The sequence below is a fragment of the Setaria italica genome, chromosome IX, assembly GCF_000263155.2.
Source record: "Setaria italica strain Yugu1 chromosome IX, Setaria_italica_v2.0, whole genome shotgun sequence".
Taxonomy (NCBI): domain Eukaryota; kingdom Viridiplantae; phylum Streptophyta; class Magnoliopsida; order Poales; family Poaceae; genus Setaria; species Setaria italica.
The window spans coordinates 8,540,826-8,558,084 of NC_028458.1; the positions used below are offsets into that span (position 1 = coordinate 8,540,826).

General features: G+C 42.0%; 1 protein-coding gene and 1 long non-coding RNA gene across 3 annotated transcripts; both read right to left on the minus strand.

Annotated features, from left to right (window-relative positions):
- Nucleotides 1–112: 112 nt before the first annotated feature.
- On the minus strand, nt 113–6,933 carry LOC111255902. 2 transcript variants are annotated; one of them, XR_002676048.1, is made up of 3 exons: nt 6,390–6,933; nt 648–823; nt 113–447 (listed from the first exon to the last, which is right to left on the minus strand). It is a non-coding gene; the product is annotated as an uncharacterized LOC111255902 (long non-coding RNA). The 2 variants fall into 2 exon arrangements; XR_002676049.1 differs by lacking the exons at nt 113–447; nt 648–823 and adding an exon at nt 4,808–5,505.
- Nucleotides 6,934–7,381: 448 nt separating this feature from the next.
- LOC101778509 (plasma membrane ATPase 1) lies at nt 7,382–14,537 on the minus strand. Its single transcript, XM_004982082.3, has 21 exons — nt 14,232–14,537; nt 13,164–13,283; nt 12,919–13,017; nt 12,661–12,798; nt 12,420–12,554; nt 12,145–12,324; nt 11,844–12,050; nt 11,626–11,745; nt 11,433–11,552; nt 11,225–11,347; nt 11,029–11,133; nt 10,701–10,845; nt 10,145–10,309; nt 9,803–10,041; nt 9,688–9,720; nt 9,275–9,356; nt 9,010–9,170; nt 8,675–8,860; nt 8,401–8,583; nt 8,145–8,317; nt 7,382–7,904 (listed from the first exon to the last, which is right to left on the minus strand). The coding sequence occupies exons 1-21, from the start codon at nt 14,283–14,285 to the stop codon at nt 7,808–7,810; spliced, it is 2,865 nt and encodes a 954-aa protein (XP_004982139.1). The 5' UTR covers nt 14,286–14,537; the 3' UTR covers nt 7,382–7,807.
- Between the last annotated feature and the right edge of the window lie 2,722 nt (nt 14,538–17,259).

Sequence of the window (17,259 nt, forward strand, 5' to 3'; positions counted from 1 at the left end):
TTCTTCTTTTGTGGGAGCAAATGTGGCGACCAACGCCTACTCGTCACTGATCCTCTGAACATCAGAAGCAACTCAGAGCTCATTGCAGCAGCACGGACGTGTGCATGCTAGAAACGTCGAACGAGGACATCAGAATGGCATTTGCACGGGAGGTTCTCCCCTCCCCAGATGACAATACACAACACAGCATCACATAGAAGCTCAACTGATAACATCAGTTCCCGTTATGTACTCTACTATATTGATCTGTCGATGGCATCATGGCACAGCTATGGTAAGTAGAAGACGACACCAACTACCAGGACTAGCTGTTCCTCTGCGGGAAACAGATATATACTCCACTCAGGGCATATGAGTTCATCACACAGTGTAGGACTGTCGATGTCCAGGCCCTTGAGCTTCACAACCGACTCCACATGCCCCTTCAGGGTGTGAAGCTCCCTTAGCCTGCAAAGAAACACAAGCAAGCCAATGCTTAGCTTACATCAGCATTAACAGCGTTCATGTAATGCACGTTGAGCGTTATGAGAAATGTTCCTAGGGAAGGAAGATGCTTCTGATTTTTAATTTAAAAGCATTACCACAAGGAACAAAGAATAGGATGCATATGACATATCAGTATTCTTTTGCAGCGGATATGTTCTTACCTTGCAATCTCAGCCCTCCGTTTCGCCTCTTCAGCCATTTGATTCAACTCGTTCACCCTCTCAGGGAACAGCTTGGCATCTGGTGGCTGCAGCCCGTGGAGCGTCCTCTGGGCATGAGCCCACACTTGAGCTCCCTCTCTTCCTTACCAAAGTCATTTTTTCCTTGTAAATGCAATCTGCAAAAACAAGTCCTCTGGGTATTGCTTTTTCCCAAGCAGAGAGAAGTGGGTTTTGAAGGCATGCTGGGATGGGCATGCAGAGTGGGACTGGGAGCAGCACATCCCAGCGATGCCTGCATTAGAAGAGCTTAAAATCAAAAAAAATGTAAACTGCAGAATGTTCCTGCTGACTTGTACACCATGCATGCCGATTGAGAGAGTTGCAACTGATAAATGTCCGGCGCTTGGTCTACGTAGAGAACTTCCCTTTGGTCATAAGAGACAACCCAAGGCTAGAGAGGATCAGTAACAACCCGAGCTTGGAATGGACTGACATTAGCAGATGCCCAGTACTAAAGGAATTGGATGGTTTGCCATCCCTCCGAAGCCTGGAGTGGTGGGATTGGGATGCTGAAGCACTCCCAGAATACTTGCGAGAGGCAAAGCTAAAGAAGCTGCATGTAGATTGCAGCCGAAGCTTGCTCAAACTGATAGCGCTACAAGATGAATCCTCCGAATGGGGAAAGATCCACCACGTCCATGTGGGCACGAAAGTATAGGAGAAGAGGAAGCCAATCAATTGTGGCGAACATATAGTCCCAGGTTATAGTTTGTGATTTTGGTGATTGAATGAAAATATAGTCATTGGGACTAATGGTTTGTCAATCATATGCCTTATAAGTTTTATAAGTTTTATAGATCCTAAGTATGCAAACGAAACCATGGCAAGGTCCAAATCATAGTATTCAAGTGATTCAAATGACGGTATTTTTTATCCAAATGGTGGTATTCAAGTGATCAAGCCATGGTATCTAAGATTATTCTATGGTATTCATGCATCTAGAATTGCATCCAAGTAATGGTATATTTGGTGTGCAAGTGGTGGTATTCAACTCAAAAAAATCAGTACCATCGGATGCTCCGATGGTCCACTGGAGCAAGCATCGGATTAACCATCGGAGCAATTGGTACAACGGGAAAAACTTCAAGTGCATCGGAGCAATTCGCAGAGAAGATGAAGACAACCCTAGGGCACCGGATGATCCAATGGTTAGAAGTTGGAAGCGTTGGACAAAGCATATTTACTTTGCAAAGTTCCAGAGAGGTTTCGAGCGAAACTCCTTCAACACCGGATGTTCCTATGATGCATCGGATGAAGCGTCGGAGTAATTCTATCAAGGGGTCCAACGGCTATGTGACGCCAGCAGTGGCACCATCGGAACATTCGATGGTGGCAACTTTAACTCCAACAGCTCTTTGAGGCCTTGGGGCTATTTATACCCCCTCTACTCACCCATTTGAAGTTGTTGGAGTGTGCAGAGTCCATTGGAGTGCAAGACATCAAGAAATACATCCAAGCTACCAAAAGTGCAAAAGTGATTAATCAAAGGTTTAACACATGCTTAGAGAGTGATTAGTGCTAGGATAGGCCTAGAGGGAGTGAGTGCAAAGTACTGCTACCTTGTGATTGGTTCAAGGAGTGAACCAACATTGTAAGCTAGGTATGCCGGCGCCTTGGAGCCTTGGTGGCTCGCGGGTAAGTCTTCGACCCTCCAGCTTCGTGTGGAGCGGCAACAACGACCGTGTGCGGGGGACGTGGAAACCCCTTCTTTAGCGGAGAAGTTTCGTAGTGGAGATGACGTCAAGGTGACCGGAAGAGATGGAGTGGTGAGCCTTGTCTTAGTGGCAAGCTTCTCATCCAGCTTGGCGAGAGCCTTTGTGGCGAGTCCAAGACCTTGATCGGGAGAGACTTGGTGACCAGGAGCATATCCTTGGTGGAGCTCCAACGTGGACTAGGGATGATATTTGCCTACCGATACCACGGGATAAAATCATCGTGCCGAGTTTGCATCATTCCTAACCCACTTCTTTATGTTTCCGCATTTCATAGTTGCAACTTGATTGTTTTTCTTACTAGAGTAGTATCTTGATAAGATTAGCTCTAGGTTGCAAAACTTCTTTTGGGTAGGGAGAATCACTAGATCAATCTTAGTTGCACATCTTCATCTTGATAGCATTATCTAGTTTATATTTTATGCAAAAGTAGCAGAAGCCATAGGTTAAGGTTTTAAGTTTGCCTAAATCACCCCCTCTACCTCTTAGGATACGAGCACCGATTACGTACATCAATCACAAGAAGATGAGAAGTGGTCCAAGGAGCCGTATTCCTTTGACGCGTACTTGGAAATGTCCACAGGTAACTTAATCTTCGACCTACTCTGTGGTTTTATAAATAATTGTATAAAAGCCGTAAGTTACATAAAGTGTATTTGTTTGCCAAATCTGAACCTAGTTTATCTAATGAAGGTGTCCCTGCCAAACGTTTGAGATTTGCTTTTCCCTCAATCACTCCCTAAAATCGTTGGACCTCCATCCAAGAATCCATATCCACCTTTTCTTTACTTCTCTCTCCTTTCTATTTCTCCTCTCATCTTCCTCACGGCGTGGGGTCTTCCTCGCGACGCCTGACGCAGTCGAGCAACTCCCCCTCGCCACCACCTCCCGCTCGGCTCCAGCGATCTCGACCACCTCCGCCGCCGCCGTCCTCCACCACCCAACGCTAATCCATTTGGCCTATCTCCCCCGCCGCATTTGCCGCCCACCGGGAATCCCCCACAGCCGGCCGGCGAGCCTCCCCGGAGCCCCCTCTAGACCCGAAGACCACATGTAAATTCCCCACCCCAAACCCTAACCTCAAATTCCAATCCCCAATGTAAGTTTAGGTGATTAAGAGATAGCTAAAAACCAAGCATTTGAGTAGTAGTAAATCTGATTATTATAACATTGGAATCATGTAACATCATTATTGAGCCTCATCATATTCGGAACCACGTAATCCCCCATCCCAAAATAAGTGTTCGTTTAGCCTTCAAATTTTATCCCACAAAGTGTATTCATTTAGCTTCTAGGGAGACAATCTAATTAAAGTAACACTCACACCAATAAAAAAAAGTGTATTGAGAAGTGCATAGAGCTAATGAAATGATCAATTGACGCTTTTTCTCTAGTTCCAATGCACGCGCATTTATTCAAGATCTAGAAAACCAAACAGAATGCACAGTTTTCAACCACAACTAATATGAGTAATTAGGGCCAACATGGTCACTTCTCACAACTACTAATGTGTCCATAATTTTCTAAACGGACAATTATTTTGGGATGGAGAGAGTATGTAACATCATCATTGAGCTTCATCATATTCTCCAACCCTTCAACTCACCCTTCATATTCTCCACCAGAGGCCACATCATTACTGTCTTCCTCATATTTCATCCATTGATAATTAATGTCACTACAGGACCACCACCGTTACACTTACTCCCTTCGTCCCCAAATAAGTATCCGTTTAGAAAATTTGAGACATATTAGTAGTTGTGAAAAATATCTATGTTGCCCCTAATAACTAATACTAATTAATTGTGATTGAAGATTGTGATGTATGTTTAGTTTTCTGTGTCCTGAATAAATGCACGCATATTGAAACAAGAGAAATAGTAGTAATTGATCATTACATTTTTCCATACGTTTTTTTCGATGTGAGTGTTGCTTTAATTAGATGAGGTTTACTATGAGCTAAAATAACACTATTTGTGGGATAAAATTTGAAGACTAAAAGAACATTTATTATAGGACGGAAGGAGTACTTCATAACCCATCCCACCCACTCCTAGAGCCTCCACCGCCTACCTCATCAGCTTCATATCCACCTTCTAATAATGAATCTAATAATATTGATGAGTCGCATGCTATTTTTATGAGTTACAGCTAGTCCGATCCACTAGTCTATGAGATCATACTACTATTGAGCCTCCTGATAGGTTGTTTTTTCGACGTGTCAGTGTTGTTATTGATAAGCTATCTACTTACCAGGAAGCTTCTACTATTCCGGGATGGCAGCTTGCTATGTTCGAAGAACTTGCTATTCTTGATCCTACAAGCACTCGCACATTGTTCCATTACCATCACATCCAGTTTCTATTTCATGCAAATGGATATTCAAAATTAAGACAAGTCAGATGGTTCTATTAAGAAATATAAAGCTCATGTTGCCAAAGGTTTTCAACAAATTCAAGGACGATTATATGAGAAATATAAAGCTCGTGTTGCCAGAGGTTTACATTGTAGCCTAAGCTTGCTCAAGCTGATATCCTTACAAGATGCCAACTCTGAGTGGGGAAAAATCCGTCATGTCCAGCAGCTAAAGGCATATGGGTGGACACTACCATCAGATAACTATGAAGGTTATATCTTGTACACCAAGGATACATATTACTTCGAAACAAACATCAGTGAGACCTTCATATCCACAGGTACATGGTTTTATGTTAATCCCTTCTTTCATATCCCCTTGTTTTACTCCGTCCAAATGTTGATTTCACGCATTCAGCATAGCAGTATATATATCCTTAATCCATTCCTCATGTCACTACTTGATCACAAGATGAATGTGAACATGAGGAGGTGAAAAAATAGAGTAACAGATCAGAACCCTGAATAATTCTCACAGGAGAGCACTTACTGGTGGAGAGGCCTATCGGTTCAAGGCTTCCACTGTGCCAGTATTCAATATAAGATAGGTATCCATGTGAATATTTGATCTTCTATATTGATATTTTCTAGTCTTCGGAGCATTCAGTTTTGAATTCTGGAAAATTTCACCATTCCCTTCCACTTTCTGTTCATTCCATCAATATATGTACCTATGCAGTCATGGAGATATTTCCCCGTGAAAAAATGAAGTAAATTATGCATTTTCAAGTATTAAGTTTTTTTTATCCCTTTTCATACTTACTAGCTCACTGGATGTAGATAGTTTGGAGATACAGGAGAAGCGAAGCACGATCCAGGAACTTCAGAATGTTACCGTATGATTATGCAATCCAACAATGGCATTTCCTATAGGTAAAAACTAAATGGCGATGATTATGTTTGTGCAACAAACTGAATTGCTACTGATCCCATTGTTCTGTTCATGATGTTTGTCTACTTGTTTCTGGGACTTTCCAAGCTGTGCGATCTGTTGAAACACTAAGTTGCCTCCCATTCTCCGACAATTTTCAACCCAAGTTTCCCACAGGAAGAATGCAAAGAGCTAAGTAGGCTTCTCTTAGGAGTGCTACGGCACGGCAGGAATATCCTATTCCGCCCCACAATGTGGCTGTTCAAGTTCCATTATGGCAGGTATGAAACACCAAAATGTTCATGGTCTTGTAGTCTTGTAGACCAGTGTTACTCTCACCGTTCCAAATTACAGTTCACTTTAGCTTTGTTACAAGTCAAACTTATCTAACTTTGATCAAGTTTTGTAGAGAAAAAAGCATCAACTCTACAGTATCAAATTGGCTTCATTAAATCCACCATGAGATATATTTTTGATAGTGTATTTATTTAGTATATATTGTAGATGCTATTATATTGTTTTATAATTTTGATCTAAGTTAGATAAGTTTGATTTTGTACAAAACTAAAGTGATCTATAATTTGGAACGGATGGAGTATTTGCTCTCTTGTTGACGACCCCATCTGCTACTCTAGCACTGGAATCAGCAATATTGTTTTAACCAGGGAGCGGTACAAATCTTACCTCAGGAAGGGAGTGTGGAGTGCCTAAGCCACTTGCAGGAGCGGCCGATTTGATTCGACGCGCATCGGGCAGCGGACGCTTCGCGGAAGGAGCGGCGGGTAGTAGCCGAAGCGCCCACGCGCGCTGCTCCGAGCAGCCGATGCGCCCGCGACCGCGAGGGACAGCAGGGCGAGCGACAGGAGGCCGGAGGCGCCCAGATGCCTCGGAGACAGGACGGCTGAAACGCGCGCCGAACCGGACGGCGGCCGTGCCGAGGCGGCGAAGACACCGACCGGGCTGCGCGTGGCAGCACGGCGGAGAAGCGAGAACGGATTTACCGGCGCCTGAACGCCGTCACGGGTTGACGACCGCGCATATGACAGATGGTTCCTCTTCTCCCATTGTGTTGTTTCATGTTGTTCACAATCTCAAGATCGAGGAACGTTCGACGGTTTGGTTTTTGCACTTTTTTGGAGTCTTATTTTGTGCTCTGCAATTGCACCATCTTGTGATTTGTGATCCTCGAGTTATTATTTATCTTCTATTGTCTGTACTACCTAATGTACAAAATAACGGATTATGGGATTTAGCGTAGAGCTAAGATCAACCGCTATACCTGCGCTATAACTCGCTATAGCGCCGCGGGATCTCGCTAATTAGTATAACACTGTCGCAGCGGCAGCTAGCATCAACCGCTACAGCCTCACTATTATTTATCTTCTATTGTCTGTACTACCTAATGTACAAAATAATGAATTATGGGATTTAGCGTAGAGCTAAGATCAACCGCTATACCTCCGCTATACCTCGCTATAGCGCCGCAGGATCCCGCTAATTAGTATAACACTGTTGCAGCGGCAGCTAGCATCAACCGCTATAACCTCACTATTTCGTTTCGTAGGTACTACCGAATGCTACACCGCTCCCCCCGTTGTTTTTGTTTTTGACAGATGTGTCGTGTGTGTGTCTCATCAAACTTTCTTCAGTTTGATCATTAGTGTGTTCCAATGTCGGATAACAAGTGCGTTTATTTAGAACCTTACAGTATAATACAAGGGTTTTTCACTTTTCAGGACTTGAGGGCCTAACGTACGGTTCAGCTGTGTTGCCGAGATAGAATTACTCTCTTGCGAGAGCAAATGTGGCGTACAACGCCTAATTCGTCACTGATCCTCTAAACACCAGGAGCGAATTGCGATCTCTAACAAGGACAGTAGAACGGCATTTGTAGGGAGACCTCCCCTCCCCTCCCCTCCCCAGATGACAAATACAAAGGCATCACATACTCACAGTCACATAGGAGCTCAACTGATAGCATCAGTTCCCATTCCCGTTATGTACTGTACTAGGTTGATCTGTCGATGGCGCAGCTATGGTACGTAGAAGTGCCGGAAACAGATATACACTCAACTCAGGGCAAATGAGTTTCCATCACACATTCACACTGTGTACGACTGCTGGATGGTGTCGATGTCCAGGCCCTTGAGCTTCACAACCGACTCCACGTGCCCCTTCAACGTGTGAAGTTCCCTCAGCCTGCAAAGAAACATCAAACAATATTCATGTAATGCATATTGCCATTCTGCGAAATGTTTAAAAGCATGCCCGCAAGTAACAAAGAACTGGATGTCGTGTCATCGGGGCCAGTGTGCTACTTTAAATATCCCAAAACATATGAGAGATCATGGAAAGCACTAATATTGGTGCCCTTTTTCCCAAGTGATAATATTCATACCAGCATTCTCTTCCAAATTATCTCAGCGGATATGTTCTTACCTTGCAATCTCAGCCCTCCGTTTTGCCTCTTCAGCCATTTGATTCAGCTCGTTCACCCTCTCAGGGAACAGCTTGGCATCTGGTGGCTGCAGTCCATGGAGTGTCCTCTGCGCATGTGCCCACTTTAGTTCCCTCTCTTCCTTACCAAAGTCCTTTTTCATTGTAAATGCAATCTGCAAAGACAAGCAATTAGCCACTGATGCATGGAATTCACTCAAACAGGTACTGTGCATGACACATAAGCAGTGTATATTACTCTTTGCTCAATGACAAGATCCCATGCTCTCCCACTCAGAGCGTATCGGATGAGAAACTTGAGGATATCGAGTGGGAAGTAAAAGATGAGATTGTAGAGCCACACGACACCGGCCCAGCCCCATCCGATGCCTTTGATTGAAGTGAACCCCCAGTTAGCGTATACAGCAATCAATGTAGCTATCTGCATTCAAAGGGAACAACTTGGTCAATAGGACTTACTCCAGTAACTGAATTTTATCAAGTGGTGCAGCGCAAGAGGGTACAGAGCATACCAGCTGTGCAACCAAGAAAGCAAACACTAACAGAAAGCCTGGGCGCTCAACGAATGACCAGCTGCGAGACCTTGTGACAAAGATGAGAGCCTGACTGATAGTGCTAACTTGGAGATATACAGCAGAGGCAAGTTTCTGGTAATCATCTTGAGCTGTCTTCTCAAGGCTTTCGACATGAAAGATCCTCTAAAATACCATTGAATAATAAGTCAATGCATGTCTCAGAACCAATCACAAATTCAATGCTGCAGGACTAGCTTCATAAACCATTTTGTTATCAAAAATGTGTAATAGAGCAAAAAAGATTATTTTCTGGCATTTTTTCTGATTCTTACAGGGAAAAAGTTTGTCTTGTATGCAGCCCAGAAGAAGATAACAGTCATCACTGCCAAGTATCCACCAAGCACAATGCCAGTAGTGAAAATCTCAGCCAACTTCCAGCTATCAGGTAGTGGAGAAGGCTTTACTCGATCCTTTGATATTGTCATTATGGTACCTGTTCATACCAGACAATGGTTCAGGTGAAAATGAATGATGCTTGCTACTTCCTAGAAATCATACTGTGATAAACAACGTCAATGGGGCAAGAAATGGATGTACCGTCATTTAGAATTGCAATAATCAGGACCATAAATGGTGGGAAATCAAACTCCCATATGAGGGCAAGCAGCATAAATCCAAGCTGTTGAATATAGAGCAACCAAATGCATTAGTCCCAGATAATTCACATAATTTTAAGGATCAAGATGAATAGACCACATAGGTGAACATCAATTACAGTGAGGGAAATCATCGCTGGAATCTAATTAAATGTGTGACTAATTAATTTGCAGCATAACATTAACAATTAAAACCAGATTAAAAACATTAACTACCAAAATTAAGTACTCAGGTATATACAAAAACACATTCCACACATGTATGCAGCAGCAAAATATAAAAATAATTTAGTCAAAGGAGGGCTCATGAACTTGGACGACTTCTAATCCTAAAGATAAGTCAAGAAAACATACCACGATACGTATTGTAATCGAGACGGCATAGATCTGCAAACATGAAGGTGGATCAGCAAAATAAAATAAACATTTTTTCCTGAAAATATATTCAGTAGGTTTCCTTCTGACATACAGTATAGTTCTTCATGCGCTGGAAAATTGCCCGGCTCGTAAGAACAGCGCTAATGATCACACTCAGGCCAGGTTCTGTTAGGACAATATCAGAAGCACTTCTGGCTGCATCAGTTGCATCAGCAACTGCGATGCCAATATCAGCTTTCTTTAGAGCTGGAGCATCATTTACTCCATCACCAGTCATTCCACAAATGTGTTTTCGTGCTTGCAGACGTTTTACAATCTCGTATTTGTGCTCTGGAAAAATGAAAAACAAACAAACTTACTCTGGTATCATACTTTCCTTTTCTTTCTCCACTATCTACCATATGTTTTTCCCTGCTATTGAATTGAAACATACCTGGGAATACACCAGCAAAACCATCAGCCTTCTCAATTAAATCATCAACAGGTAAAGCGGCAATAGACTCATCCTTGTCCTGTCCCAACAAAGCTGAGGAAGGGTACATGTTAGTACCCATTCCTAAACGACGTCCTGTTTCCTTCCCAATTGCTAGCTGATCACCTGGAAATAAGAAATGAGTTCGATCCATAACGGATGGACGGACAAAATTAATAGAATAGGAGAATAGAAGTCCAATATATAATCAATGAAACATCCAGTACTATGATTCATTTCGGTGGTCCAACTCTATTCGCAGCATAATTAACAGAGACAACAAATATTATAAGCATAGTGTTGACTTGTCATCATCTTACAGAACAAATGGATCTAAAATACCCTGACATAAGAGAAATGCCATCGACTTCAGTAACATAAAGGCTTCTACAACCTCCGAAAATTATCTGTATTTATGATTTTGTCCTATTTTTTAAAAAAGAATAGGGTAACATTGAAGGCATGGCATCTACGAAATTGGTCTGTCTGAAAATTCGAAAAACACCAAAAGCTGTACCTGTGATCATTTTCACATTAACACCAAGGTTCAGTGCCCTTCGTATTGTTTCGGCACTGTCATGCCTTGGAGGATCAAAGAGTGGCATAAGAGCAACGAAATGCCATGGCCCACCAGGACTCTCTTTCCTTCCATCTGGTACTTCCTACATGACAGAAGAAAACAACCATCAACTACGTATGCGCATACATGACAGAGGATGGTCAGAGGGGGAGTCGTGCAGCAACCATAATCATAAAATAATTCTGACTACTGCCTAATCTACACTTAGCTTAGATTCTGCAAGCTTTAACGCACTGTGAATGACTATTCTTCGAAGTTCACCCACCTGATATGCTACGGCAAGCGATCGAAGTCCACGCTCAGCAAACTTGTCAATTACAGCATGAACTCTTCGTTCTATCTGTGACTTGTTGTATGCGAGGTTGAGAATCTGCATGCAGTTTTGATCAGTAGGACCATGCTATAAATGATAAATCCAGGTCATGCTTTTGAAGCTATGTTGCAATCCAATTTTGTTATACCTGCTCCGGTGCACCTTTACTAACACGGTACATCTTCCCATCACTATCAATGTATGTCAAGGCAGTTCTTTTGTCGGTAGGATTAAATGGCAGGAAATGAACCTCTTGAATACCAGCACGGGCCTGTGGGAAATATTGTTAGATGTTCCTATAATCGAACAAACAAGATTGGTATACCTATTCCGTCCCTATTTGACAAGAAATATACCTCTTTTGGATCAGCTAGCATCCCAACTATTGCAGTATCAATAGCATCTTGATTTTCTATTCGGGATGCTCTAGCAGCCATCAGAATTACTTGGTCTTGAGTCACGCCCCTTTCGAAAACCTGAACCAAAAATATATAAGTAAGTGTTTTAAGGTCAAATATAAAGGGCTAAATAATGGTGTTCAAGTCTAACCTCTATGAGGTTCTTGTCCACAGTGAGTTTATTGAGAGTCAAGGTTCCAGTTTTATCACTGCAAAGTACATCCATACCAGCCATCTCTTCAATTGCAGTCATTCTTTTTGTTATAGCTCCCTGCAGGAAAAAAGAAAAGGCAATTAAGTATATAGCATCGAAGTTTTGGGCCTGCCTGGTCATTACTTGTTTAACAATGTTGTCAAAGAGAAGCAAACCTGCTGAGCCAAGCGATGGGACCCAATTGCCATGGTCACAGACAAAACTGTTGGCATTGCTATGGGAATGCCACCAATGAGAAGCACCAAAAGATTGTCAATTCCAGGACGATACGCCCTGTGCTGGATAGGGTACATGACAATTATCTCAACAAACATCCCCACAGCAATTGAGCAAATACAAAAGTTCCCAATGGCTGTCAAGACCTGCATCAATCACATGATATTGAATGCAATAATCTAGTGATGATTGAAATGGATAACAACAAATATGAGTGTATGTGAGGCTTTTAAATCTTGCCTTCTGAAAATGGCCAACTTGATTGGTGGAGTCGACAAGATGTGCAGCCTTCCCAAAGAAAGTGTGGACACCAGTTGCTATCACAACAGCCTCAATCTCACCCTGCTTGACTGTTGAACCAGAGTAGACGCCATCACCAGGACCTTTGGTGACTGGCAATGATTCTCCAGTTAATGCAGACTACAAATAAGAGACGAGACAAAAACGTGAGATGAAGAAACCTAGTAGGATCAAATATAGTGTGAAGGTGACTAAATGGCAACGACATTAAGGACCTGATCAATTTTCAAAGGATCTCCATCAAGGAGCCGAGCATCTGCAGGAATGATATCTCCAAGTTTAATGCTGACGATGTCCCCAGGCACAAGGATGGCTGCCTCTTCCTCGGTCCAACGGCCATCACGAAGCACCTATCCACCAAAACACAACATTAGTTCCAATTTTCAAAGATACATCACAAAGATTGTATATGGATAATACAGTGAAATGTCACGAACTAAATGGATAATTAAGGACCTTGGCTTTTGGTGCAAGACGGGCCATAAGTGCTGCAGCAGCATTCCCAGCATTATTTTCCTCAATGAAACTGATAGTTGAGTTGATGAGAAGCAGCGTGATGATACCAACGAAGTCCTGCCAGTCTGGTGGCTTCCCCTGATGACAATAAATATATCATCTATTGTTAACAGAGGAGACTGTAAACTTCACTCATCACCCATCACTAAAATAAAAGAAAGCAAACCAACTTAATAAGATTTTTTGCATAGTCCCTACCCCACCATTGGCCAGTGCTATGGCCATGATAGCTGCAGCCTCCATGACCCACGACAGTGGATTCCACATGAACCCCAAAAACTTGAGAAATTTGCTCTCCTGCAGCAATCAACAGTCCAACTGAATGAGAAATTTGAAGTAACATAAAGAAGTGAATACTCATATTGACATATTGTTCACTCCTGACAATCAGGAAGAAAAAAATATTTCCCAATAGATGACCAGAGGGGCTGGAAAAACCTGACCTCCTTCTCTTCGAGCTTGTTGGGACCAAATATTTGCAGGCGTTGCTGCGCCTGCTCGGAAGTGAGCCCCCCATGGCTGCATCTCAGATTCTCAAACACTTCCTCAAGTGGGATGTTCTCCTGAAAAATAATTGTAACAACACCTTTTTACAGGCCATACAAAAGCGAGCAATTTAATTGCCATGATGAACATCAAAATAAAAGACAAAATATAATGCTAGTTTCAACTTGCCAGTGTGCACCCTACTATTGCTACCAACCAAACCCAGGGTCTATGCGTCTAAGGCACATTTCCAACAGAACAAAACTTGCACATAGATCATTTAACCAAATTTAGTAAAAAATAGAGAGAGAAATAAAAAAGGGACATCACGAAGTTAAGGCAAGATGTCAACAATCAACATATTCGTACAAGCATAGGGATATCATAATCACAAAGAGTAGTAAGAAAGACGTCAACTTATGCATACAAGTTTACAAGCAAAGGGATGTCATGATCAGAAAGAGTAGCAAAACCACGGAACTCTAAAATTAGTAAGCGCAATAAAGAAAGAACTGTAGTACAGGGACGTCACCTGGAATTCTGAATTTTACAAACATTAAAAAAGAAACCATCCCAGTTCTGCCACCCACCGCACCAGCCGAACAAGAATTAGCAAGCTGGAAGCCTCTTCACATCTCCAAGCACAAGATGAATTTGCAACGAAATACTAATGCGTGAATCCAAAAACATAGAACGGAAAGATTTGCCGTTTCTACAACGTCGCAACGTGAACCAAAGAAAAAGAAACAAAGAAGAAAGACAAAAACAAACAGACGTCCACTCCTGCATATCACCCAGAAGATGAAGAATGAGCAGACGAATTCTCCCCAGCCTGCAATGCTAAGGCCACCACGTTCTTGGCAAGTAATCAAACCACAACCCACATGCCAATTCCACTACGATCCCCACAAACGAAACTGCCCGTGCTACAGTTAATCCAAGAACCAAGATACGCCCAAAGGCAGCCTTGTCAGGACCTTCCACTACAACCCAAAGAATCGCCCCAAGAGAGAGACGGAAGTTACCAGGTCGACGGCCTCCTTGAGGACGGCGTCCAGGTTCCCCTCCTTGTCGGCCATGGCGGCACCCCTCTGATCTCCTCCGGCCCGCACGAAGCCCCCCTCTGTTCTCCGCCGCTCGGCAACTCCCCCTTTTGGATTTATATGCGGGGTTCTAGAGCATTGTAAATGCCAGGGGTTTTTCTGTGCGTGCGGGAGAGTGAGCGAGTGACGAAACCTCTGGAGCGGCGGAAGTAGGAGGAGAGAGTGGGTTTCCACGCGGCGCGGAACAGACAGCTCGAGAAGAGAAGGTGGAAGAAAGCAACAAGAAATGGGGTTTGATTTGAAAAAGAAAATCGCCGAGGGAATGAAAAGGGTAGGTAAAGGCAGGAATTGGTAGGAGAAAAGTGGTTTTACAATGCCATTGGATCCTCTGCGGCTCTTAAATTCATGGTTCTGTGTGTGCGGTAGCTTAAAATGTTGGAACCATCACCGCAGCAAATGTTGACACCAAAAGTGGCTGATGACAATGGAACATTGGAACCAAAGCATTTCTACCGGAAACCTTGATCGATATTTCTGTGTATGTAAAGAAAGAACTCTAAATCCCTTTATTCGAGGCTCATGACCATAAGCACAACATACATAATACACAATCAAGATATATATACTGCAAAATACGTATTTAAACATATGGTTGCGTAATATGTAGCCTTTAGTTTCTGATGTAAATTGCATAGAATATACTTAAACAGAAAGGCAACCAAGCTGACACCTTATGACGAGAAAAATTATATACAATCAAGGCGGATCTGCAGGGGTGCTGGGTGCTGCAGCACCCCAAGTCCATGTATTTCTCAAGTAAAATTAACTTTTTAGCTCCAAAGTTCACATATAAACTATGAAGTTAGACTAATTACAAGAGGTTCAGCATTCCCTTCTTGTCGATTCTGGCTCCGCCTACAGTAGATATAACATTTACTGTATGAAATTACTCCCTCTGATCACATATGCTGATATACTAGATGTTTGGAGAAGATATGTTCGTTTTCTTCAAGAAAATTTCTTCAAGAAAAAGAGAAGGCATGCTCAAACTTAGGAATATATGGTTATCAATGATCTTTAGTTCAGAAAATAAAGATCACATGTAATATTTTTTGTTGAAAATTACTTTTGTAATCCCACGAAAATCATTAGATGTTTAAATATATTTGATAAAAATAGTACAGTAGTCAAAGTCAGGCCATCAAGTTTTTTTGTCAGCACGACTATTATCCAATCTAACTAAGAATTTTTAAAAAATACTTTTAACAGCTTGTTCCTACCCTATTGTCTCTCTAGTCATCCAAGAATCAGAAGCTTCTACTTTGGATATCTTGAATTAGGTGTTTCAATCAATATTTGATTTGACCGCTGCCAGAGAAAATGTAAAACTTAGAGAAAAATCTAAAAACTAAATCTAAAATAAAAAATATTTTTTGTAAAGTAATCAAGGATGGTTATTATATCCTACTCCCGTTCTTCATGGAACAAGAATTCTACTTGAGAAAGCAGAGTACTCCAAACCCAGGAAACAAACAAACTACTAGTTGACAGACTCAAAAACGATCACTTTCTAACAACTTATCTGTTCTTTTTGTTCCAGGTTAACTTATGTTACCTAAGCAAAGATGCTCACCTATCCTATTTCCATTCAACATTTAACGAGAATTCTAGATGAAGCATCAAAACAAGAGCTTCTGTGCTGACAGAACACGAATGATTAATGCGCCTATAACTTCTACAAAAGATTCTTGATTCGTTTCCTGTCGTTGTTGACAAACAAGAACTACGTAGTCGTGGCATTTACACTCTCTTCGGTTATCAAGTGGAATCTGAATTATTTGAAAATGAAGGAACTGACAGTTCTCCTATACAAAGCTAGTTTTTCTTTATAGCTTTCAGTCCAAGCACTTTCAAAACTGGCAAGAGGATAGTAATCCGGTGTTAAAAGGGAGCTTAAGCTTTGGAACCTACGATAAAAGGCTATTTAAGAAGAGAATGAAAGGGGATTTCACCTAGGAATTAACTTTTAAAAAAAAGGCGGGGACTCCACCTTTATGTTCACATGCCTGCTAGCTAGCTACTACTAAACACACTAGCCAGTGATAACATTCTCTCCTCCTTCCTTGGAAATTACATCTATAGTAATAGTAGTAATACGGTAAGTGAACAGTAATTAGCAGTCAACAACCAAACTGCACCAAGTTTGTAGCATTGATGCCGTGCATAAAGCTTATCGCTAACTACTTGCAGATCGTTCGGATGTTGATCATTCGGATGCTAGTCTTCAAATGTCTAATAGCATAAGACTATGCGTATTCTAGTTGAGTTCTGATGAAGCAAATGGCAGCTTAGGATGTGATCAAATGTCTTAATTTATTGATGTGCAGTCTCCTGTTGATTCTGAAAGAAAAACGAGCATGATCCAGCAAAGCGTAATTTGATATAATACAGATAGATCTCATGACTCATCGTCACGCATTAGGCGTGAGAACAATGGCAACAGGGACCCTTGCTACACTTGCTCGAAAGATGACGTACCTGGTTAAGGGAAAACACACACTGTAATGTCCATTCCAATCATTCTGGAAACAGCTGAATTCTACAACTTCAGGATTACAGGATGGTAGTTCCAGCACCCTGATCTATTGGCTACTATACAAATACAAGCCGAAGTGAGGTGTTTTTTTATAAAGCTCAAAAATTAAATCTCTTATGCAGGTTATTTTCAGGGGTATACGTTCAGACTCTTTTCTGGTCTTAACTGAAAAGGAGGAGCAGCGCCACCAAATAAGAATGTCATGCCAATGTTAAGAGGCCACAGTGATTGACATCTTTGCCAATGTAACAACTAGAATTCGTCTCCGAAGCTATGGTCGTTTCTTGGTGTCTAGATGATGTAATTTCTTCCTTAATTAAAAAAAAGAGCATGTATCGCTTACTCCGAAGTGCATTGCCAATTTTTTAATCTAGTTTGTGCGGCAGACCAGCAGTTAGGTTTGCATCAGAATTT

Excerpts from the sequence above, each read along its gene's own strand:
- LOC101778509 (XM_004982082.3), bottom strand. The coding sequence starts at position 14,285 with ATGGCCGACAAGGAGGGGAACCTGGACGCCGTCCTCAAGGAGGCCGTC. Across the intron at positions 11,746-11,843 it reads CCCATCGCTTGGCTCAGCAG|GGAGCTATAACAAAAAGAAT; the intron begins GTTTGCTTCTCT and ends TTTTTCCTGCAG. Across the intron at positions 8,584-8,674 it reads CTTTCTTGGTTGCACAGCTG|ATAGCTACATTGATTGCTGT; the intron begins GTATGCTCTGTA and ends CTTTGAATGCAG.